Here is a 24,065-nt window from a genome sequence, read left to right as displayed (position 1 = left end):
TGATATTGGGGTCTCTGCCAAATTTTGAATTCTAAAAATTCTGTTGAAGGGGGTACAAGTTCGCTTAAATTTCAGCCAAGATTTAAAGAACACTGATATGCAAAGTATATTTGGTAGTGCTCATAGTGTAGCATATACAGATTTTGAAGCATAATGATATACACCTAAAATTTATGTTTTAAAACAATATTATTTCAATAAAAATTTTAAAGAATATTGGTATATTTTCTATTCGTAGACATTGAATATGGCAATTGTCTTGTAGATTAGACAGTCATTTCTATAGAAAATATTTTATCAAATAAAGCATTTTGACAGGGACAGGCTTAAGGGGTGGCTTGGAAAATGGAGACAAGGGTGAATGGCAAGGTGACAGTGGTGGTGAGATTGTTGTTGGAATTAAGATTTTCCCTCTCTCTCAAAAGTGTTTTCGTTTGTTTAATAAATTATATGGCCACTCAAATCATAAGGGAAATAAAATTCAAATGAATCCTTGTAACAAATTATCATGAATATCTCTGTAAGCCAGAATATTCAAATAAAGTGGTGAAAAAATAAAGCACTTTGTTGTGCATCAATATAGACAAAGTTTTAAACAAAATATGTTTGAGATACACTAAGACATAGACAGAGGGGGAAATTCTGAGAGCAGCAGTAGCAAATCAAGTATGAAAAAGTGAACAAAAATGTTATCAAAAATATTAGAAACGTACCTTTGAAAAAGTTTGTTATGGGAGTGCATGTGTTTTGAGTAATGAATTAGGAAAAGGGGAATAAAGAAACACCCTTTGTTAGAAGACTCCCGTGTCCATTATTGTGCTGATGATGTGAATAAATACACAGAAGCTTATGGTTGGAAACAGGGTCTTTGCAACTCAATGACTCTGCAGTGTTACCCTATCTGATTCATGGGATCTGAGTTGTCACAAAATCTTTCCCATTTAGTAGGCTTAGAATTGATAGAGTCCCCAAAGTTGTTTCACATCCCCAAAGTGACAGACAATTGTGTACAATATGTCCAAACCCTGGCTCATGCTTTTCTTACCCAGCTGTCTTTGGACAAATGAATGAAATGTTTCTCAATTTCCTAAATTTAAAAATAAAGACAATACCTTCTTGATATAATTGTGAAGATGAAATGGATTAACATAACCTCAAGAGCTTTGAAGAGTGCCTGACACACAATGAGTACCATGTACATGTTAGCTTTTTAACACTCCTTTCTCTTTCATATTTTTTCCACTTAGTCTTCCTTACGCAATGGGAATAATTTACACATAGGGAAAACCCAAAGTAATGAATTACCACAAATGGCCTGCAAGCTCCCCGTGACGTATTCGATATGCCAAACACAGTAACAACAAAGTCTCCAATGGAGATGTTACTGGGCCCGCTCGAGCAAATCGATGATCAACGGGAGGGCCTTTACTTACTTATGTACTTACCACAAATGGCCTATTTATCAATAGAATTCTCTAGCTCAAACAAATAAATGAAATGTAGAGGAAAGTAAAAATACATCAGAACATAGAAAGGGAAAGCACTTCAATTCTAAATGATTTCATTTCTAAAGTCAGGATCCTGGAGAGCCCCCCAAATGGCTATAGCTTAATATTTTTTCATGGTTAAGCAGGTCTCTTCCTACTTTCTCTTTGTAGAAAAGGAGTTTCCATTTTATTTAAAACCTTCCCTATATCTTGGCTTAAAATAAGGCTTCAGAGAATATATCTGCTTCATTAGAAGGCAGTTCAATTTACTCGAGTGGTGAAGGCCCAAGTACTCAAATAGAGTTAAGTTCTGGGCTACCACATCCATTAAAGGCAAAACAATAAGGCAAGAGAATGGTTCTTTAGTGATATACTACTGCTTGCGGCCTGTACAACATGAGAATAAAGTGTAGTCAGTTTAATGTCCTTCATTCTATGAACTGGCTTCTTGACTCCATGTAAAGAGGAGCAGATTACTTGGAAATAGAGGATGTGGGTCTGGTTTTAATAGTTAAATCCCAGGGAAAAGTTCATACAGTCATTCCAGCAATTGCTTGAATCAACTGGACAATTATATAAACTGTCCACTTTTCCTGAAGAGATGGAATTTTAAGTTTTTATAATTTTAGTGTAGTTAATATTAAAATATGATCATTCTGCCTGTCATAGTTCATCACTCTCAATTCCCCCTTTTATTTACTAGTATTGAAATATCAAAAACACTTCCAAACAGTTTCTACAAAGCAAATATCACACTGCTACCAAAAGCAGACAGAGATACCACAAAGAAAGAGAATTACAGGCCGATATCCCTGATGAACACAGATGCAAAGATCCTCAACAAACTACTAGCAAATAGAATCCAACTACTCATTAAAAAGATCATACACCATGACCAAGTAGGATTCATCCCAGGGATGCAAGGATGGTTTAACATTCGGAAATCAATCAACATAATCCACCATATCAACAAAAGAAAAGATAAAAAGCATATGATCATATCAATAGATGCAGAGAAAGCATTTGATAAGATCCAGCACCCCTTTATGATGAAAACCCTAGCCAAAATGGGTATAGAGGGAACCTTCCTCAACATAATTAAAGCCATCTACCACAAGCCTACAGCAAGCATCATCCTCAATGGGGAAAAACTGAGAGCCTTCCCTCTAAGATCAGGGACAAGACAGGGATGCCCACTCTCTCCACTGCTGTTCAATATAGTACTGGAAGTACTTGCAATAGCGATTAGGCAGGAAAAAGATATTAAGGGCATTCAGGTAGGAAAGGAAGAAATCAAGCTCTCACTATTCGCAGATGATATGATACTCTACTTAGAGAACCCAATAACTTCCACCAAAAAACTCCTAGAAACAATAGACTCGTATAGTAAAGTTGCAGGTTATAAAATCAATACCCAAAAGTCCATGGCTTTCCTATACGCAAACAGTGAGAGAGAAGAAAGCAACATGAAAAAAACAATCCCGTTCACAATTGTGCCCCAGAAAATCAAGTACCTAGGAATCAGCTTAACTAAGGAAGTAAAGGACCTGTACAAAGAAAACTACAAAACGCTACTTCAGGAAATAAAAGAGGAAATGAGGAAATGGAAAGATATCCCCTGCTCATGGGTCGGGAGACTTAACATTGTCAAAATGGCAATACTACCGAAAGCATTATATAAATTCAATGCAATGCCTATTAGGATACCCATGACATTCTTCAAAGAAATGGAGCAAACACTCTTGAAATTTATATGGAACAATAAGCCCCCACGAATAGCTAAAGCAATTCTTGGGAAAAAGAAAATGGGAGGAATCAACCTCCCGAACTTCAAACTGTACTACAAAGCAGTAATAATTAAAACAGCATGGTACTGGAACAAAGGCAGAACTGCAGACCAATGGAACAGGGTTGAATACACTGACATCTCTCCTCAATCATATGCTCATCTAATCTTTGATAAAGGTGCAAGTAATGTGAAGTGGAGTAAGGAAAGCCTCTTTAATAAATTGTGTTGGCATCACTGGACGGCTACATGCAAAAAAATAGGCTCAGAACTCTGCCTAACACCATGTACAAAAGTAAGATCAAAATGGATTAAAGACCTCAACATCAGACCAGAAACCATAAGGTACATTGAAGATAAAGTTGGCAAAACCCTCCATGACATTGAAGCTAATGGTATCTTCAAAGATGCCACGCCACTGGCCGAGCAAGTGAAAACAGAGATAGATAAATGGGACTATCTTAAACTAAGAAGCTTCTGCACCTCAAAAGAAACAGTGACCAAAATACAAAGACAGTCTACAGAATGGGAAAGGATATTCACCGAATACACATCTGACAAGGGGTTGATATCCAGTATATACAAAATACTGGTTAAACTCCACAAGAAGAAAACATCCAACCCCATCCAAAAATGGGGCAATGAAATGAACAGAAACTTTCTCAAAGAAGAAATCCGAATGGCAAAAAAGCACATGAGAAAATGCTCTACATCATTAATCATCAGGGAGATGCAGATCAAAACCACAATGAGATACCATCTCACACCTCAGAGACTGGCCCACATTCAAAAGAACAAAAGCAACCGATGCTGGCGTGGATGTGGCGAGAAAAGGACACTCCTTCACTGTTGGTGGGAATGTCCACTGGTTCAGCCCTTCTGGAAAACAGTATGGACGATTCTCAAAAAATTAGAAATTGAGCTCCCATTTGACCCAGCAATACCACTCCTGGGAACATATCCCAGAGAGGCAAAAATGTATAGTCGAAGTGACATCTGCACTTGTTTGTTCATTGCAGCACTCTTTACAATAGCCAGAAACTGGAAGAAACCTGAATGCCCAAGAACAGATGACTGGTTAAAGAAACTTTGGTACATCTACACAATGGAGTACTATGTAGCTCTTAGAAAAGATGAAGTCATGAAATTTACATACAAGTGGTACAATATGGAAAGTATCATGCTAAGCGAAATGAGTTAGAAAGAGAGGGATAGAAAGAGAGGGATAGAAAGATTGCATTCATCTGGGGGATATAAAGTAACAAAGTATGAGATTAATACCCAAGAATAGCTGAGATCAGCACCAGGAGGATTACTCCATAACTTAGAGGCCAGCCGGGTATCCTAGAGGAAAGGGCTGTTCAGATAGAGAAGGGAGCACCAAATAAAGGATGTTTGGAGGATCCTCCCAGTAGGGGAGATGCATGTAGAAAGTAGACTATGGACTGAACATGTTTGCCACTCAATGCCTCTTTTGCAGACCACTTATCACTTAATCACTTAACTTCCCGTTAGTCGTCGATTTGCTCGAGCGGGCGCCAGTAACGTCTCCATTTGTCCCTGTCGCGTGCTAGTGTAGCCCAATGGCATCTCTTCCCTCCGGGAACATGGAGGGCCTCAAACCGATCGTTCATGACCTTGACAAAGAAGTCTGACCATCTGGTAGGTGGGTGGCCACGCGGTCTCTTGACATCCCGTGGAATCCAATCAGTAACAGCTCTAGTCCAACGGTCGTCTTTAAATCTCATTACGTGACCAGCCCATCTGATTTTCGACACCTTGGCAAATGAGACAGCGTCCCTGATCCTTGATCGTCGACGGATGTCAGAACTCCGGATTCGTTCTCTCATTTGAGTGAAACGTGATATTCCAAGCATAGCTCTTTCTATTCTTCTTTGGAAGACCTGAATGGCGTTCTCATCTTGTTTGCGTAGGGCCCAGGTCTCTGAGGCATATGTTAATGCAGGAAGAACAGTGGAATCAAAGAGATGTGCCCGGAGCCGGAGGTTCTTCGTCCTCTTAGCTATTGCTTCGACGTTCTTGAAGGCGTTCCAAGCCGCTCTCTTCCTCCTGCACAGCTCGGGTGCCAGGTCATTTGTCATGTTGACCTCTCGACCTAGGTACACATAGCTACTTCCACTACCCAGCCGTCGCCACACTCCAGGACGCTTTCCGGACCCGCGCGGCAGCTCCGGCCGAGACCCACGCACAACTGAAGACCCACAGAACAAGGGATCGAATTGTGCACAGGAGACCCATCCTACCCAGATAAATACCCCACTGGCAGACTTCCACTCTCGACACTACTTCCACTACCCAGCCGTCGCCACACTCCAGGACGCTTTCCGGACCCGCGCGGCAGCTCCGGCCGAGACCCACGCACAACTGAAGACCCACAGAACAAGCCGTCGCCACACTCCAGGACGCTTTCCGGACCCGCGCGGCAGCTCCGGCCGAGACCCACGCACAACTGAAGACCCACAGAACAAGGTAAGCGGAACTCTCTGAGACCTTGGACTCCAGGCTCGGTGGACCCAGGGACAGAGCTTCTCTGCTTGCTCCCACCACCACAGGTGACAAAGGGATTCTAATCAGGAGCCCCACCCTACCCTGCCCTGTCTGCTTCCATCAACCACCCAGGGATCGAATTGTGCACAGGAGACCCACCCTACCCAGATAAATACCCCACTGGCAGACTTCCACTCTCGACACTACTTCCACTACCCAGCCGTCGCCACACTCCAGGACGCTTTCCGGACCCGCGCGGCCGCAAGCGGCCGCGCGACACATCATAAGACACTAAATACCCGTCTTCTGGAATTGTCGTACCATATTTGATAGGGTTCAAATATGGTAACACCTACAAGGGTGATTAGAGGTCACCCTAAAAGCCTCTATACCTCTCGGAAAGACTGGCAAGCTACCGAGAGTATTCCGCCCGCACGGAAGAGCCTGGCAAGCTATCCGCTGTGTATTCGATATGCCAAAACCAGTAACTACAACTGGTCTCTCATTCACCTTTTGCAGACCACAACACCCAAAAGGAGAGAGAGAACACAGGGGATTGCCCTGCCACAGAGACAGGGGGGATGGGGGGATGGGGGTGGGAGGGATATTATCCATGGTGGTGGAAAATGGGCACTGGTGGAGGGATGGGTATCTGATCATTGTATAATTGAAACCAAAGCACAAAAAATTGTAAATCTACAACTTTAAAAAAAATAAAATAAAATAAAGGGAAAAAAAATTAAAAAAAAGAAAGGAAATTACATCTTATTTCTTTTGAATTTACATATCAAAGCCATCTTTATGTAAATGAAGACAAAGTGAACCTTAATAAAACAATAAGAAATATATATATACACAAAATTCATCACTGACAGAACAGTTATATGTCTACATGATTTTAGGAAAAAAGAACCTTCAGCAAAATTAATATCCACTTAGGATGCAAATTTAGAAATTATTTCCAATTTTTCTGTTTTTAATAATTTCAGGCAATAAATTAAATTAATTTCTATAAATTTTGAAGCTCATGATGACTATTCATTTAAGAACAATTGGCATATCCAATAGTGTGTTTCTGGGCAATCACAGCATTATTTAAAGTTGAGGATAATGTGATATGGTTTGAAGGACAAGGCTGTAGGATTTCATCATGAGATGAAAAATTGTGCATTCCAGAAGAGTAGGAGCAGTTATTTTCTTTTGAGTGTGTTCTATTGGAGTTATTCTGTTTTCTATTGGAATGAGTTTTATTGGAGAATGAAAAGAAAATGTGTTATGAGTTGAGTTTGGAGAGAGAGTCCTAGAAGTTTTTATTTATCTACCTGGCAGACCAAGTCCTCTCAATTACTGATTTTTATAACATCATTTCTTTGTAGCATATGACATAGCTGCTGTATATTTTATTTATTTATTTTTGGTTTTTGGACATACTCATCAGTGCACAGGGATTACTCCTGGCCCTATACTCAGGGATCACTACTGGCAGGCTAAGGGGACCATATAGAGTGCCGGGAATCAAATCCAGGTGAGCTGTGAGTAAGACAAGCATCGTCCTTGCCATACTATCTTTCCAGCTCTGCAATTTTATTTTAATTATGTCATTACTTAGTTATTGTTTGTCTTTCCCAATAATACACAAAAGCAGTTTCCATGTCTGTTTTGTACACCATTGTATCTCAAGTGCCAGTCTAGTGCCTGGTTCAACAAATGTTTCATGAAGGAAGGTAAAAACATTTCCGTTTTCAGCAAACATAAACAAATGGGACTACATCAAACTAAGAAGCTTCTGCACTTCAAAAGAAACAGTGACCAAAATACAGAAAGAGCCCACAGAATAGGATTAATATCCAGGATATACAAGACACTAGTAGAATTGTACGAGAAAAAAACCTCCAACCCCATCAAAAATGGTGAGAATAAATGAACAGAAGTTTCCTCAAAAAAAAATACAAATGACCAAAAGGTACATGAAAAAATGCTCTTACATCGCTAGCCATCAGGGAGATGCAAATCAAAACAACAATGAGATATAATCTCACACCACGAGACTAGCACACATTCAAAAGAACAAAAGCAACCAGTGCTGGAGTGGATGTGGGGAAAAAGGGATGCTCTTTCACTGTTGGTGGGAATACCCACTAGTCCAGCCTTTCTGGAAAACAGTATGGACAGTCCTTCAAATACTAGAAATTGAGCTTTCATATGACCCTGCAATACCCCTTCTCAATATATCTCAAGAATGAAAAAAGGGACAGTAGAAATGACATCTGTACTTATATGTTCATTGCAGCATTGTTCACAGTAGCCAAAATCTGGAAATAACCCTAGTGCCCTAGAACAGATGACTAGTTAAAGAAACTTTGGTACATCTATAGAATGGAATATTATGCAGCTGTTAGGAGAAATGAAGTAATGAACTTTGCTTATAAATGGATAGACATGGAGAGTATCATGGTAAGTGAAATGAGTCAGAAAGAGAGGGACATAGAAGGACTGCACTCATTTGTGGAGTATGAAACAACATTAACATGAGGCTGACCCCTAAGAATAGTAGATACACGGGACAGGAAGTTTGCTCCATAGCTGGAAGCCTGCCTCTTGAGCAAAGGGGAGAAGGCAGCTGGAATAGAGAAGGGATCACTAAGAAAATGATGGCTTCAGGAACTGGTTGGAATGGAAGATGTGTGCTGAAAGTAGATAAAGGACCAGCCATAACTTCTCAGTGTCTGTATTGCAAACCATAATGTCTCAAAGTAGAGAAAGATTATGGGGAATCATGTCTGTCATGGAAGCAGGGGGAGGGTGGGAAAGGGGGGGTATACCGGGAATATTGATGGTGGGGAATGTGTACTTGTGCAGGGATGGGTGTTTGATCATTGTGTGACTGTAACCCAAACATGAAAGCTTGTAACTATCTCACGGTGATTCAATGAAACAAATAAATAAATAAAAATTAAATTAAAAAAAGCATTTCCATGTTCTCCTTTTAATGATAAAAAGCAAGAGAGTGATTGGTAGGGGTTGTGTTACTGGGGAAAGATGGGCAACATGACCACACTCTTAGGGTTATTGGCTATATCAATGTACAGTGCATTTCTCTCCCTGTCACTAACAGAGGTTCTTCTAACACGCCTATATATGGATCCCAATCAGTAGTGCAAGAACTTAGGAATCTAGAGTTAAGCTGATCAAGTTTGAATTCTAATTCTCCATGCATCCGTGGGCATATCACTCAACATTTTATGTCTCATCTCATCTGTGAAATGGGAATGGTCATAATATTACTTTGTTTCAAGGATCAAATTAGCTGTAATATACTCATATGCTTATGCCATCGCATGGTCCATAGCAAGTACTAAATATATACACCACTTACCAAGTGCAGGCTTGGCTCTCAACACAACCAATGGCTTACCTCAAATACCTCTCCCTCATCTAGAGTTCAAGTACATAACCTTCTCCTTTGCCTTGGCAAGATAGGCAGGAGACAGGAAACAGAAATGATAAAATGGTGGAGGGAAGCTGGGTGTGGGTTTTGATTTGGGGTCTCCCTGCCCAGAATGTGGCAGTAGTACAATCTCTGAAGAGATTTTCTTCTGATAAGTTTCTCTTAAGGTTCCAGTGGCTGTTTGCACATTGCTTTTGATCCAGATGAGGTTTGCTCAAGTACCAGCAATGACACAGAACCTGCCAACACTCTCCTGACTGTCCTAGCCTCAGAGACATGTCTAAACAACTGAGGCTGGGGCTGAGATTCAATCCCTGGCTAATATTGCTCTCTGACCCTGGAAGAAAGGCACACATTAAGTGTTTGGTGACAGAACTAACTCTGATTCAATGGGTCCTTTATATTAAGTTTCACAGGTTCAGCATTTCACTTAATCACTTAATCACTTAACTTCCCGTTAGTCGTCGATTTGCTCGAGCGGGCGCCAGTAACGTCTCCATTTGTCCCTGTCGCGTGCTAGTGTAGCCCAATGGCATCTCTTCGCTCCGGGAACATGGAGGGCCTCAAACCGATCGTTCATGACCTTGACAAAGAAGTCTGACCATCTGGTAGGTGGGCGGCCACGCGGTCTCTTGACATCCCGTGGAATCCAATCAGTAACAGCTCTAGTCCAACGGTCGTCTTTAAATCTCATTACGTGACCAGCCCATCTGATTTTCGACACCTTGGCAAATGAGACAGCGTCCCTGATCCTTGATCGTCGACGGATGTCAGAACTCCGGATTCGTTCTCTCATTTGAGTGAAACGTGATATTCCAAGCATAGCTCTTTCTATTCTTCTTTGGGAGACCTGAATGGCGTTCTCATCTTGTTTGCGTAGGGCCCAGGTCTCTGAGGCATATGTTAATGCAGGAAGAACAGTGGAATCAAAGAGATGTGCCCGGAGCCGGAGGTTCTTCGTCCTCTTAGCTATTTCTTCGACGTTCTTGAAGGCGTTCCAAGCCGCTCTCTTCCTCCTGCGCAGCTCGGGTGCCAGGTCATTTGTCATGTTGACCTCTCGACCTAGGTACACATAGCTGTTGCATTCGGAGATGGTTGTTCCATTGAGAGCGAATGGGGCGTCAGGAACAAGGCTGTTTCTCATAAACATTGTCTTCGTAAGATTCAGCTGTAGTCCTACCTTTCCACACTCACGGTCAAAGTCGGCCAGCATTTGTGCCGCTTGGCTGATGTTTGGTGTTATTAAAACAATGTCATCAGCAAAGCGGAGGTGGTGTAGTTGCCGACCATCTATCTTCACTCCCATTCCTTCCCATTCCAGTCGTCGCATGATGTTCTCGAGGGTGGCACTGAAGAGTTTTGGTGAAATGGTATCACCCTGCCGCACCCCTCTCTTGACATCAACGATCACTTCTTTGTAGAATGGTGAGATCCTGGTAGTGAATCCGCAATACAGCTCACGGAGGATCCTGATGTATTGGGCTTGAATGCCCTGATTGGCTAGGGCTTCAATGACCGCTTCCGTCTCAACAGAATCAAAGGCCTTCTTTAAATCAATGAACGTTAAGCAGAGCGGCATCTTGAACTCCCGAGAAACCTCAATGAGCTTGGTTATCGTGTGGATATGGTCGATGGTGCTGAATCCTTTGCGGAACCCTGCTTGCTCGCATGGTTGTCCTTCATCTAGTGTTCTGCCAATCCTATTCAGGATGACTCGAGTGAACAACTTGTAGATGACAGACAATAGGCAGATCGGGCGATAGTTGCCAATGTCATGGATGTCTCCCTTCTTGAACAGTAGTACGGTCCTGCTGGTTTTCCATTGAGATGGAACCTTGCATTCAGACAGGTAGCGAGTGAAGAGCCGAGCCAGTGTATTGATGAGTACTGACGGCAGGTTCTTCAGGTGTTCAGGTCTGACCTTGTCTGGGCCGGGTGCTGTTTGCTTCTTTACTGACGAAATGGCGTGTCGGATTTCGGAAGGGAGAACAGTAGCTAGCATGCAATTAGAGTGACTACAAGTGGGAAGAAGAATATCTTGATTCCATTCTCTATGACATACCTTTTAAAACCATTCAACAGAAAAAAATAACTAGATGATTCAAAAATTAGAAATTCAAAGAAAATTGAAATATCTTATGTAAGTTGAAATCAAGAAATGGTAGGCAGGAAAAGTCAATAATTGAATTAAAGTATGGTTTTATTATTTTAGGGAAATGAATAAATTTTTCTATTTATGCAGGAGAAGAGACAAACAAGAAAGGACTTAAAATTGTCAAATGTGAGGAAAACAATAAATGACTAGATTTAATGTGTTGCTTTTGGGGATATAATAAAATAAGAGAAAGAGGCTAAGGTAGTTCAATGGACTGAGTGAATGGTTTACATGTAATATGCCTGTATTCAGTCCTTGGTACTGCCTGAACCTCTCATCACTGCTTGCAGGGACCTCTGAGCACAGAGGTAAAATAAGCCTGGAGTAAAGTCAGGTGTGGCACCAAAATTAAAGGAAAGAAGGAAGGAAGGAAGGAAGGAAGGAAGGAAGGAAGGAAGGAAGGAGGGAAAGGAGGGAGGAGGGAAGGAGGGAGTGAAGAAAAATTTCACCACGGGTGACAATTATAGAAAATATAATAATAATCATGTATAAGACAAGCATTCTGTACTAGGCCTCATGATTATTATAAAATTTTCATGGGTGGCAGACAATATAGTTTACATTTTCAAAGCTGAAACTATCAAGGTTATGAAAGGTTGGGTATTTGGTCCATGGTGGTAACATTAGTAGGTGGAAGTTTTGTATATATTGAACATAGATTTATATGAGATATAGGGTTGTATAAATTGTGATCTGAACAAGAGTGTCACAGTGATTCACAAAATTCTGATAAATGACAACAAAGTGATTAAACAAATCCTCAAACAATTTAAGTGACACTATTATATATTCTAGCAGTATTCTGTCAGCCTACTCTATCAACACACAGCTAGCTTTCAGCACAATGATTGAACATATAGTAGATGCTCAATCTGTTGATTATATGTAAGGCAAGAGGACAGAATTAAGATGCCAGCCTAAAGAAAACAGGAAAAGAAAGGAATAGTAAAGACTGCTTATTGGAGAAATTGCTCGAGCGGGCCCAGTAACGTCTCCATCATGAGACTTGTTGTTACTGTGTTTGGCATATAGAATACTTCACAAGTAGCTTGCCAGGCTCTGCCCTGCGGGCGAGATACTCTTGGTAGTTTGCCGGGCTCTCCGAGAGGGGCGGAGGAATCGAACTCGGGTCGGCCATGTTGGCTGCATGCAAGGCAAACACCCTACCACTGTGCTATCGCTCCAGCCCCAATTGGAGAAATTAAATATAATAATGTTTGATCCTATAACATGATGTTTTAGTTTTGGGGGTCATACCCAGAAGTGCTTAAGATATACTTCTGGCTCTGCACTGAAGAGTTATTTTTGGAGGGGATGAGGACTATATGAGATGCTGGAGATTGAACCCAGGTATGCCACATGCAAGGCAAGTGGTCTACTATCACTTGGTACTATCATTCTGGCCCTGAACCTAGATTGTTTAAAATGGTGCTATTATTAAAGAAGTGGAACATAAAAGGGAGTGAGACTGCCTTGAGAAGTTGAAAATTCAAGTTTTTCTTTTTCCTTTTTATTTAGATACCATGAACTACAATACTGTCATTGATAATTTCTTGCATACATTGTTCCAACACCATGACTACCACTGGAATGGCTGCTTCCCTCCACCAATGTCCGAAGGACGCTTCAAATCCACCCCCTTCCCCAGATAAGTTCAGCTTTTTAGAGAATTTCACAATTTTTATGCATTTTGTCATTTGGACAATTTCGTTTTGGCTATAATTTGAGATCATTGCTGACTTTCATTTTGATTTTATTATGGAACTATTTTATTGTGGGATTTTAAAAATATGCCTAAATTTGTCCTCCACCATGTTAAAAAATGGTTACATCAATTCTTTATAAGGTGCACACTTACTCTTTGTTTTTTACCTTTGATTTTGTGCCACACTTGACTGTGCTTTGGTCTGGTGTGGTGCTCAAGGGACCATGTGGTCATGTGGAACCAGGCATTGAACCTGGAACTCCCACATGTGAAACACATGTTTTAGGCCTTGGAGCTATTTCCTTAACACTATTTTGTCTTTTAAAAATGTGAGTGAAGAGAGCCTGAGTTTTATAATGCATTAATATAAGAGTGAAACTGAAGACATATGAAAAAGAGTGAGATAATGATGCTAATTTTCATATTTGATGACTTAAAAAGTAGACACACTTTTCCTGTTACTCTCCAGATGGTACTTAAAATAAGTGCTTTATCCCACCACTTTTTGAATGAAAGCACTACTGAAACAGAAAGTTGCCTAAGAAAATTTATTTTCTAAATATTGGATATGTATTTTCTCACTTTTAACTCCTGCTACTAAGTATTCCAGCACATCAGGTAGTAGGGAATGGGAAACATACCTTTGCATACCCTACAGCAGGAATCCGGAACAGAAACTGGGAATGCACAAGTTAATTTGGGGCAAGTCTTGAGACCACAATATACATTTCCTTCCTGCCAAGGAGAAACATAATTAAGGTCAGAGGCTCTGGGATAGGTGTAGATTTATATCAGAATGAAATGGATTTTGAGGAGTTCAAAATATGTCTTCCCCAATTTTCTCTCACAGTCAATTCTACATACCGTGTACAACTTATTATGCACTCTTTTTCTACTATTTATTCATGATAGATAATAAGTCACAGAGAATTGGCAATTCTAGTGGAGCATTATGATCTAAGAAGATAATGTGAGGGTTGCCCTTAGCCTCTAAATCACCAAGTTATATTCTTGCTTCTTTCTTCTCTATTCATTGCATCTGGTGTTTACCATTGCACATAAGCTTGATGTTGGGAATTTCACAGAATCGGGTTTTGTAGTGTATCTGCTTCCATAATGCTCACTAGAGTCTTCCGAGCAAAAGATACAGCTCAGGAGTAATTCACAACCTCCCTTTTTCAGAAGGAGTAATTCACAACTTCCCTTAGATGAAATATCTTTCATGAACTCCAGGGTATACCTGAAACCATGGAGATATTATGTTTCCCCCTATACAGACATATTTGCTATAAAGCTTATAAATTAGGTAAATGATAAACTATAGTAATAAAACAAATATAACAATACACTGCATGAAAGTTATATTTTGTCATTTCCCACTCCTCCTTTCCACGTTCTCCCACTCTATATATACGTAAAAAACTACACAGAATATTTTTGGATCATGTTTGACTGTGGGTAATTGAAACCATGGGAAGTGAATAGATAAATAAGGCAAGGGAAACTACTGTATAAAACTATTCAATATTATTTAAATTGACAGCTCATTCTAGCACAAAGCAAGAGGGTGGATCAAATTTAATTGCTGATTTTGTCTGTCTTTGCATAGTATATATTTTCTAAAATTCTATGTTCTCAACATCTCTTTTCTTAAATCTTGCTCCTCTTATTTCTTAGAAATGTATTGTTCTCTGACAGAAAAGATTCTTAAAAAGTCATCAGGAAAACTAAGTTGCAATGCAATTTTCCAAATATTTGAGATACTGTATTTTTACTAAATATACCCAAAGGAGGAGACTCTAAAACTTACCATGGAAATTCAATATTTACGGCTCTCTAAAGGAAAGAAAAAGCTTGTTTCTACATCTAACTTCATTCCCTCAGACTCAATTTAAATACCCATTTTACTCCATTTTCTTGTCCTTTCTATTATGTGCTCTGGACCACATAATTAGATAAAGGTATAATCAGTATACTTTATTCCTGAAGTATAAATAGTCCTTTTGACAAGTGATGTCACCGAAGTAATCAGGAGCAAACATTTGTTGAAATTTTTCTCATTGCAGGGAACAAAGAATAAACTGGTAAGTAAAATATTTCAGACCAAGATACAACCCATTTTTCAGTGAAGTGGAATAAGTTGTTCTAGATGCTGCTAGAGGCTTCACCACCCATTGATTCCCTGGGCTTCACATGATTGGGTTCTTCAGATGAAGGTTTTGGTGGTGTAATAAGGTGGTGTGATAAGGAGTGCAGGTCAATAGTACCAACTAGCTCATCTTGAGTCATTTAACAGTATTCAAGCTTTAAGTCCAGGATACAACTACGTTTGATCTTTTTAACAGAATTGTTCAGAGTTGGTGATTATAAGAGATTCTAGATTAGCAGGGAAGCTTATGATTTATGCAATTTATTTTCCATTAAAAGTCTCTACTAGTGTACACCCAAATTAAAGTAACAACTACAAAGGAAGTCATTTTATTTGGGTACAGGCTAGCAGAAATATTAAGATGAAGAGTCTTACCGAACAGCTGCACTGTGTGCATTGATTGGCTTGCCGGTTTTGAAAGAGTCCTTCAGCCATGAACAGTTCACCATGTTGATAAGTGGTTCCATTATATTCACATGACTTGCTGGTCACCTTATTGTTCACTGGGGGTAAGGAGTCTTCTGGGGCAGGGTGAAGAAAAAGCACACAAATATTGACAGTATTGCAAATAATTTCATAGATATCAAGAGCATATGGGGTTATACTACATTAATGAGGTTAAATTCAGTGGATGATGACCTTAACTGTAAGGAAACAATCAGACAATAGCAGTTGGGATAGTCACCAAGCAATTTTTGCTGTTGTTGAAGATTTATTGACCAGTCATTATGTACTAAAATTTGTGATAGGCACTATTACAAAGCCTCTGCCTTGATGGAGCTAACAGTCATTGAAAAAATATTAACTCTATTAGAGCAGGAGAGACAGCACAGCAGTAACTCACATGATGTCAATCTGGGCCCAATCTGTGGCACCGCACAGGGTCTCCATAGACACCATAGTGATCCCTGAGCACTGAGCCAGTAATAAACCCTGATTACCTCTGGTTGTGACCTCCCAAACCAAAAATTACCTTGCCTCAAAGGATTGAGTATTTTTATAAGAATGATAATCTAATACAACTAATCATTTTAAAACTGTATCACCTATATATGTGTATATACATATATATATATTTATATTACAGTCATGGTCCTCCTGTTGTTCATTGATTTGCTCGAGCGGGCCCAGTAATGTCTCCATCATGAGACTTGTTGTTACTGTGTTTGGCATATCGAGTACGTCACGGGTATCTTGCCAGGCTCTGCCGTGCGGGAGAGATACTCTGGGTAGCTTACCAGGCTCTCCGAGAGGGGCGGAGGAATTGAACTCAAGTAGGCCATGTTGGCTGCGTACAAGGCAAATGCCCTACCGCTGTGCTATCGCTCCAGCCCATATATTTATATAAAGAGAGAAAAGGAGAGAGTTGCAAAGTTGTTCATGACTTTCAGTCATACAATATTCCAACACCCAATCTTCTCCAGTGCACATTTCTCACACCCAATGTCCCAAGTTGCCTTTCTGCCTGGGTGCCCCACCCCCCCCACCGGCACCTCTCTCTCACTTTCTATCTTTATCTTTCTCTTACAAACATTTTAATTTTAGGCATTGTGTTTTGAAATACTGTTATTAAAAGTGTCATGCAAATAATTTTACCTCTCTTTAGCACTCAGTCCTTGTCCAGAGAGATCTAACTTTGGGTATTAGTTACGTACTTGTAGTTTTACATTCCAATTGACAATATCCTTTACTCTTTTATATCACTTGGTGTATTTGAATACTTGTTCTAGTTTCTAAAGTCTTTAGTTATTTTATCCCTTTGCCAAAATAACCTTATCCCCATTATGCCTGTCTTTTTCCCCTTAGGTTTTGGGTCACACTCAACTGTGCTCAGGGATTACTCCTAGTTATGTGCTCAGGAATCAGTCTAAGAGGTACTTATGGGACTGTATAAAGTCAGAAATTGTACATGGGTTCATAGCATATGGGTAAATTGCTTTAAACCCTGTATAATCTCTCTGACCCCCAGGCAAAATTTTGCAAATATTGCTTCTATATTGTTATTGCAAGCACTCATAATAACCTGTGAATCAAGAATGGTGGATTATTATATTTGTTTTACATTTGCTGGGAATAGTCTCTAAGGTTGAGTGACATTTATATCACAAACATAGTGAGTGGTGAAAGGGATGCGAGCTGAAGTCTCATCTCCTGGTGAAAATTTTCATATTTCAACCTATAGTAGTTGTGCATGTGTGGCTTTTTAAAAAAAATTTTATTAGTAAAACACCATGAGGAGTTGTAGACTTACAAATTTTTGTGCTTGGGTTTCAGTTATACAATGATCGAGTACCCATCTCTCCACTAGTGCCCATTCTCCACCACCACTGATCCCAGTATCCCTCCCACCCCCCAACACCCCCCCATCCCAGCCCAACTCTGTGGCAGGGCATTCTCTTTTGTTCTCTCTCTCCTTTTGGGTGTTGTGGTTTGCAAAAGAGGCAATGGTTGGCAATCATGTTTGGTCTATAGTCTACTCTCAGCATGCATCTCCCATCCTAGGAGGATCCTCCCAACACCCTTTATTTGGTGCTCCCTTCTCTATCTGTGCTGGCTTTTCCCCTAGCATGTGCAGCTGGCCTCCAAGCCAGGGAGTGAACCTCCTTGTACTTAAAACCTGGTGCTCTGCTATTCTTGGGTGTTAGTCTCTTATTTTGTTACTTTATATTCCCCAGATGAGAGCAATCTTTCTATGTCTGTCCCTTTCTTTCTGACTCATTTTGCTTAGCATGATACTTTCCATGTAGTACCACTTGTATGTAAATTTCATGACTTCATCTTTTCTAACAGGTGCATATAGTACTCCATTGTGTAGATGTACCAAAGTTTCTTTAACCAGTCATCTGTTCTCGGGCTCTCAGTTTTTTCCAGATTCTAGCTATCGCATACACTGCTGCAATGAACAAACAAGTGCAGATGTCACTTCCACTATAGTTTTTTGCCTCCCTGGGATATATTCCCAGGAGTGGTATTGCTGGGTCAAATGGGAGCTCGATATCTAATTTTTTGAGAATTGTCCATACTGTTTCCCAAAATGGCTGAACCAGTCGGAATTCCCGCCAGCAATGAAGGAAGGTCCCTATCTCGCCACATCTGCTCCAACACTGGTTGCTTTTGTTCTTTTGGATGTGGGCCAATCTCTGTGGTGTGAAATGATATCTCATTGTTGTTTTGATCTGCATCCTCCTGATGATTAATGATGTAGAGCATTTACTCATTTGCATGTTAGTCATTCAGATTTCTTCTTTGATAAATTTTCTGTTCATTTCATTGCCCCATTTTTAATGGGATTGGATGTTTTCTTCTTGTGGAGTTCAACCAGTACTTTGTATATCCTTGATATCAACCCCTTGTCAGATATGTATTGGGCGAATATCCTTTTCTCATTCTGTAGACTGTCTTTGTATTTTGGTCACTGTTTTTTTATTTTTTATTAGTGAGACACCATGAGGTACAGTTGTAGACTTACTTGTGCTTGGGTTTCAATTATACAATGATCAAATACCCATCCCTCCACCAGTGCCCATTTCCCACCACCACGAATCCCAGTATCCCTCCTACTCCCCATCCCCCCACCCCATCCTGCCTCTGTGGCAGGGAATTCCCTGTTTCTTTTGAGGTGCGGAAGCTTCTTAGTTTAAGATAGTCCCATTTGTCTATCTCTGTTTTCACTTGCTTGGCCAGTGGCGTGACATCTTTGAAGATACCATTAGCTTCAATGTCATGGAGGGTTTTGCCAACTTTGTCTTCAATGTACCTTATGGATTCTGGTCTGATGTTGAGGTCTTTAATCCATTTTGATCTTACTTTTGTACATGGTATTAGGCAGAGATGTGAGCCCATTTGTTGCATGTAGCTGTTCAGTTTTGCCAGCACAATTTGTTAAAGAGGCTTTCCTTGCTCCACTTCACGTTTCTTGCTTCCTTATCAAAGATTAGATGTTCATATGTTTTGGGGAGATGTCAGTATATTCAACTCTGTTCCATTGGTTTGCAGCTCTGCCTTTGTTCCAGCACCATGCTGTTTTAATTATTCCTGCTTTTTAGTAGAGTTTGAAGTTAGAGAGGTTGATTATTCCTATTTTCTTTTTCCCAAGAATCGCTTTAGCTATTTGTGGGTGCTTATTGTTCCATATGAATTTCAGGAATGTTTTCTCCATTTCTTTGAAGAATGTCATGGGTGTCATTATAGGGATGGCATTGAATTTGTACATTGCTTTGGGGAATATTGCCATTTTGACGATGTTAATTTTCCCAATCGATGAGCAGGGGATATCTTTCCATTTCCTCTTGTCCTGTTTTATTTCCTGAAGTAGCGTTTTGTAGTTTTCTATGTACAGGTCTTTTACTTCCTTAGTTAAGCTGAATTCTAGGTTCTTGATTTTCTGAGGCACAATTGTGAATGGGATTGTTTTTCTCTTGTCTCTTTCTTCTCTCTAACTATTTTCATATAGGAAAGCCATGGACTTTTGGGTATTGATTTTATAGCCTGCAACTTTACTATACAAGTCTATTGTTTCTAGGAGTTTCTTGGTAGAGGTTTTAGGGTTCTCTAAATATAGTACTGGAAGTACTTGCAAGAGCGATTAGGCAAGAAAAAGATATTAAGGGCATCCAGGTAGTAAAGGAAGAAATCAAGCTCTCACTATTCGCAGGTGATATGATATTATACTTAGAGAACCATGTATGGCTTTTTAAGATTAGCACTCTTGTCTTTTTGTGTCTCTTTTCTTCTTGGAGTTTAGCACATATTTGAAATGTGGTAAAATAACAATATACAAACAAGCAAAAAAAACAATTCATGAGTTATTGACTCTAAGCCTCAAGAAGTTCTCACTGGATTTTCATCAAGGGCACTCTATGTTTTCACATACATTTACAGACAGAAAATCACACACAACTACAACACACAAGTCATTAGATTAAACTAATCATTGATATACATATTCATGGTAGATAAAAGCAAGGTTTTTTGTATATGTATGATTTTCTCTTCAAGCCCATATTCTGTCTTGAAATCATATTCCTCTTTGGACATCTTTCTGAGTTCCACTGAATAAAAACTGCCTTGCTCTACACACACATAAAACAGAAAGCTTCTTCTGTGGGATAGTGGAAGAAGATAAATCAGGAGAATTGTGTTCTGTGAGCTTGATTTGAGGGAGACTTAGAGAATTAGATCATCATTTACCATCAGTCAAAACATTTTATGATAGAAAAAATCTACTTAAACACAAGTGCTCTTTAAAACAAAATAAAATAAAGTAAAATAAAATTATCCTTCAGGCCAAAATAGTAGTACAACATGTAAGGTGCTCGCCTTGCCTGTGGTCAACCTCTGTTTGATCCTCTGTTTGATTTCCTCAAAAGAAATTGAACTAATTTTTTACACTGCTTTTGTAATTAGGCCTCCCACCAAGGGAAGATAAATGGCAAGGCAGCTTTAGTAAACATAGTTTGAGTGTAAGCATGAACTTAAGTCTTTCTTGCAAAAGTATTCAAAGTAACCTGGCATTCAACTGCTAAGTAAGAGGCTGAAGACAGCAAAGAGAGGAGGATCAAACAAACTCAAAAAAACCAATTAGGGTCATCTAAATGCTAGTTTCGCATTATAAAATTATATTAACATTTCCTATTTATTTTTGAAGTAAAAGGAAGAGAGAAAGAGAGAGTCAGAGAGAGAGAGAATGTGGCTTCTCTGGAGTTGAGAGCCACAATACACATTTCTGCATTAGAATATGAAGGTATGAAAGTAGGACTTCCAAATAAACATCTTACTGATTCTAAATATTTTTTCTTAGTTCTATATGCACATTCAGTAATTTGGAAAGAATGAGAAATTTTCAATAACTAAAAATAGCCCATTTATTCTTATTTCATTCTTCTAACATCTGTAATAGTATGTGTTTTGGGGAAGAATTATGAAAATGAGGTTACTGACACCTCCTACATATTTGGCCATGTCATACAGCTATTCATAAGAGACTCACATCAGAAATCTGACTCAAAGTTTGAGCTCTTTTCACAGAATGGACATTACAACTGGGAGAAAGAAAAGAAATAAACTCCTCATTTCTTTGAGGATCTGAAACAGATATTTAAACTCCCATGTTCATTTCAACACTATTTATAATATCCAAAATATGGAAACAATCTAAGTGTCTGTCAATGAATGGATAAAGAAATTTTTTATGCAGTGAAACACACATATATCTAATGAAATAGTAAAAGTCTTTAAAAAAGAGAACCAGCTGTTTTCTAAGTGAAGGACATTATACTACATTTAAAAAAACAGACACTAAAAGAAGAAAAACTCCTTGATCTTTCTTACAAAAGGAATAAAATATAGATAAATACACATATGCAGAGACTACAATAGTAGTTACCAGAAGAAGAGAGGTAGGAAAAATGAGTGATGATAAAACAAAGTTGCAATTGTGTAAGATAAATAGGTCCAGAAACATAATGCATAGCGTGATGACTATAGTTAACATCATGTTGAATATTAGGAGCTTGCTAAGAGAGTAGATTTTAAGTGCTATCATCACACACATAATGGTAATGATATGAGGTGTCATATCAATTAGTTTGGCTGCAGTAATCATTTTATCATGAATATTTATATCATATAAGCATGTTGTACAACTTAATTGTATGTGTTTTAATTAGGAAAAAAATATATAATCTGGGTGCAGAATCATTTCATTATTACCCCAGCGATGGTATCCATGACTCACAATCTTGCACATGCCTCTGGTCTCTGTTTTTTTTATTTCATAATGGAACACAGAACTCAAAAATCTCTTGTATCTTTAGAGGCTGAGCATAACATGCAAGGGACCACAGAAGCAAGGAAAGCCTCCTCAAACTTGACCCTCTCCTCTCCCAGATTTTCCAAGGTGGCTGGGCTTCTAATCAACTATCCTTGGAACACAGTTAGTGTTCCTGGCCAAAACTGGCTGAAAATCAGTCCAAAACAAAGCTGGCTTCAGGACTCCTCGGGGGAACACTACAACAAAAATGACCAGGCTCCATGGCTTCTAGCCTCCACTATTTCCCCAGTGTCCAGTCAAATTCCACTCAGTACTCTGAAGAAGGACGTAGTGGGGCAGGCAGACAAGCACTAGCCATCTGTCCCACTATTGTTATGTTGATAAAAACATGGTTTCCTCTACCCTGTGAGAGATAATTTTGTGTGTAAGCAGATCTTGAATTTTTTTGAACACTTAAATTTATCTTAAATGTCTTTTACCACCTTTTCTATCATTGAGTCCTAAAATGCCTTCTCTAAAAATTAGTTCCTTTGCATTCAATAGCTGACCATTTTACAGTAGTATACTGTAAGATCCCAAAACTTCTAATAGAGGATTGTGAATAACCTCCTCATAGGCCTCCCACTCCCACCTTCAAATTTTATAAAAGGAGCTTTGGTGGGAAGGGGCTGCTGAAGGGATGGGTATTGAAACATCATATGACTGAAACCCGATCATGAACAACTTGGTAACTGTGTATCTCACGGTGGCTCAATAAAAATTTCAATTAAAATGATAATTAAATAAAAGAATTCTGTGATCCTGTCCCACTTCAGGCAGTATACTATTCTCTGTCTCCTAAAGCTTCCACATTTTACCTTTTGGAACATAAAGGTCTTATACTGGTTTTTCTTCTTGCCCTCAAATTTCTATTTTCTTAGCCAGGCAGTTCTTGGCTAGTCAGAAAGACTGCTTGTATGTCAGGAGACAAATCTAATGCTGGTGTTTATGAGGTAAATTCAACCTCTCTAGATCTCCCAGGGATCAGTTGCTAATCTCCTTGACTCCAAGCCCTCTCTTCTTTTGCCATTGCTACTGTTACTCAGATTCCTACTTTGTTTTTGATGGCTGAGTTTGATATTAATGTCTCCAATCTGGTTCTTTCTCATCCTAATGGTGCATTCCCAGGACATCTGCAGGGCATTTTGAAGGTAATGGTGAAGGAAGAATATGGAGATGAAGTTAAAAAGCTAGAAACAGTATGTTGTTTCCCTTTAATTGCCCTGAACTAAGAGACAGAAAACAGGAAGGCAAGCAGACACATACCACTATCACTACCAATAAAAAGAACAAAATAAAACTATATAATCTAAAATCTCAGCCCCAGGTTGCTTAAACACTAAAGGATAAAATAGCAAGAGGGCTAGAAAAGGAAGCCCTGGGAGTGGATACAATTTGCAGTGATTTTTATCTCTGTCTCTCATAGTGATGCAGGTATAAACAACTGAACCTCGTTTCTGGGATCCACAAACATGAGGCACAACTCCCAGTTTTAGTATTTTCTCTGTAACCTTGAGAGGGATACTTAATCTCTTTGTACGTTTGTTTCTTCATCTTTAGTATGTGTGCCATTGACTTTACATGGCTGTAAGGTTTAGAAATAATTTATTTAAAAAGCCCCAAAATATCTGTACACAACAAAGTTCACAGTAAATGGCAAATAGTGTTGGTCTAGGAAGAGTGCACATAGAAGGAGGCTCTACACTTGAAGAATATGAAGGATTTTCCTTGTGTTCATGAATGGTTAGACAACTAATTAAAAGTTATTTTCTTATACCAGAGTGATGGTACGGTGAGGAGCACTGCTCATGGCTTATTTGGTTCGATCCTTGGTGCCACATATAGTCCTCTGAGCCTTGCCTGCCAGGAGTGGTTCATGAGCAGTCAAGCCTAAGTCCTGAGCACACCATGTGAGGGCTGAAAACCAAACTTCAGTTATTTGCTTTATACTTGTGTATACGGCAGGTGCTTTGGGATAAAAACATTTAAGCAAAGTTTCACAAGTGTTTCATTCTT

General features: G+C 39.4%; 1 protein-coding gene across 3 annotated transcripts in view; it reads right to left on the bottom strand.

Moving 5' to 3' along the window:
- Positions 1-24,065, bottom strand: part of CHRDL1 (chordin like 1) — a 183,757-nt gene that overhangs the window by 47,646 nt on the left and 112,046 nt on the right. For 2 of the 3 annotated variants that reach the window (XM_056125804.1, XM_056125805.1), the window contains exons 5-6: positions 15,614-15,756; positions 13,731-13,824 (exon numbers count right to left, since the gene is read on the bottom strand). In XM_056125804.1, the coding sequence (XP_055981779.1) occupies positions 13,731-13,824; positions 15,614-15,756 (237 nt within the window). Of the gene's footprint in view, positions 1-13,730; positions 13,825-15,613; positions 15,760-24,065 lie in introns of all 3 variants that reach the window. The other variant, XM_056125803.1, reaches the window with a different exon arrangement.

This window comes from Sorex fumeus, unplaced genomic scaffold (assembly GCF_029834395.1).
Source record: "Sorex fumeus unplaced genomic scaffold, SorFum_2.1 ptg000058l, whole genome shotgun sequence".
NCBI lineage: Eukaryota > Metazoa > Chordata > Mammalia > Eulipotyphla > Soricidae > Sorex > Sorex fumeus.
Note: the sequence above shows the minus strand (reverse complement) of the source record. Positions and strands in the feature narration are given on the sequence as shown.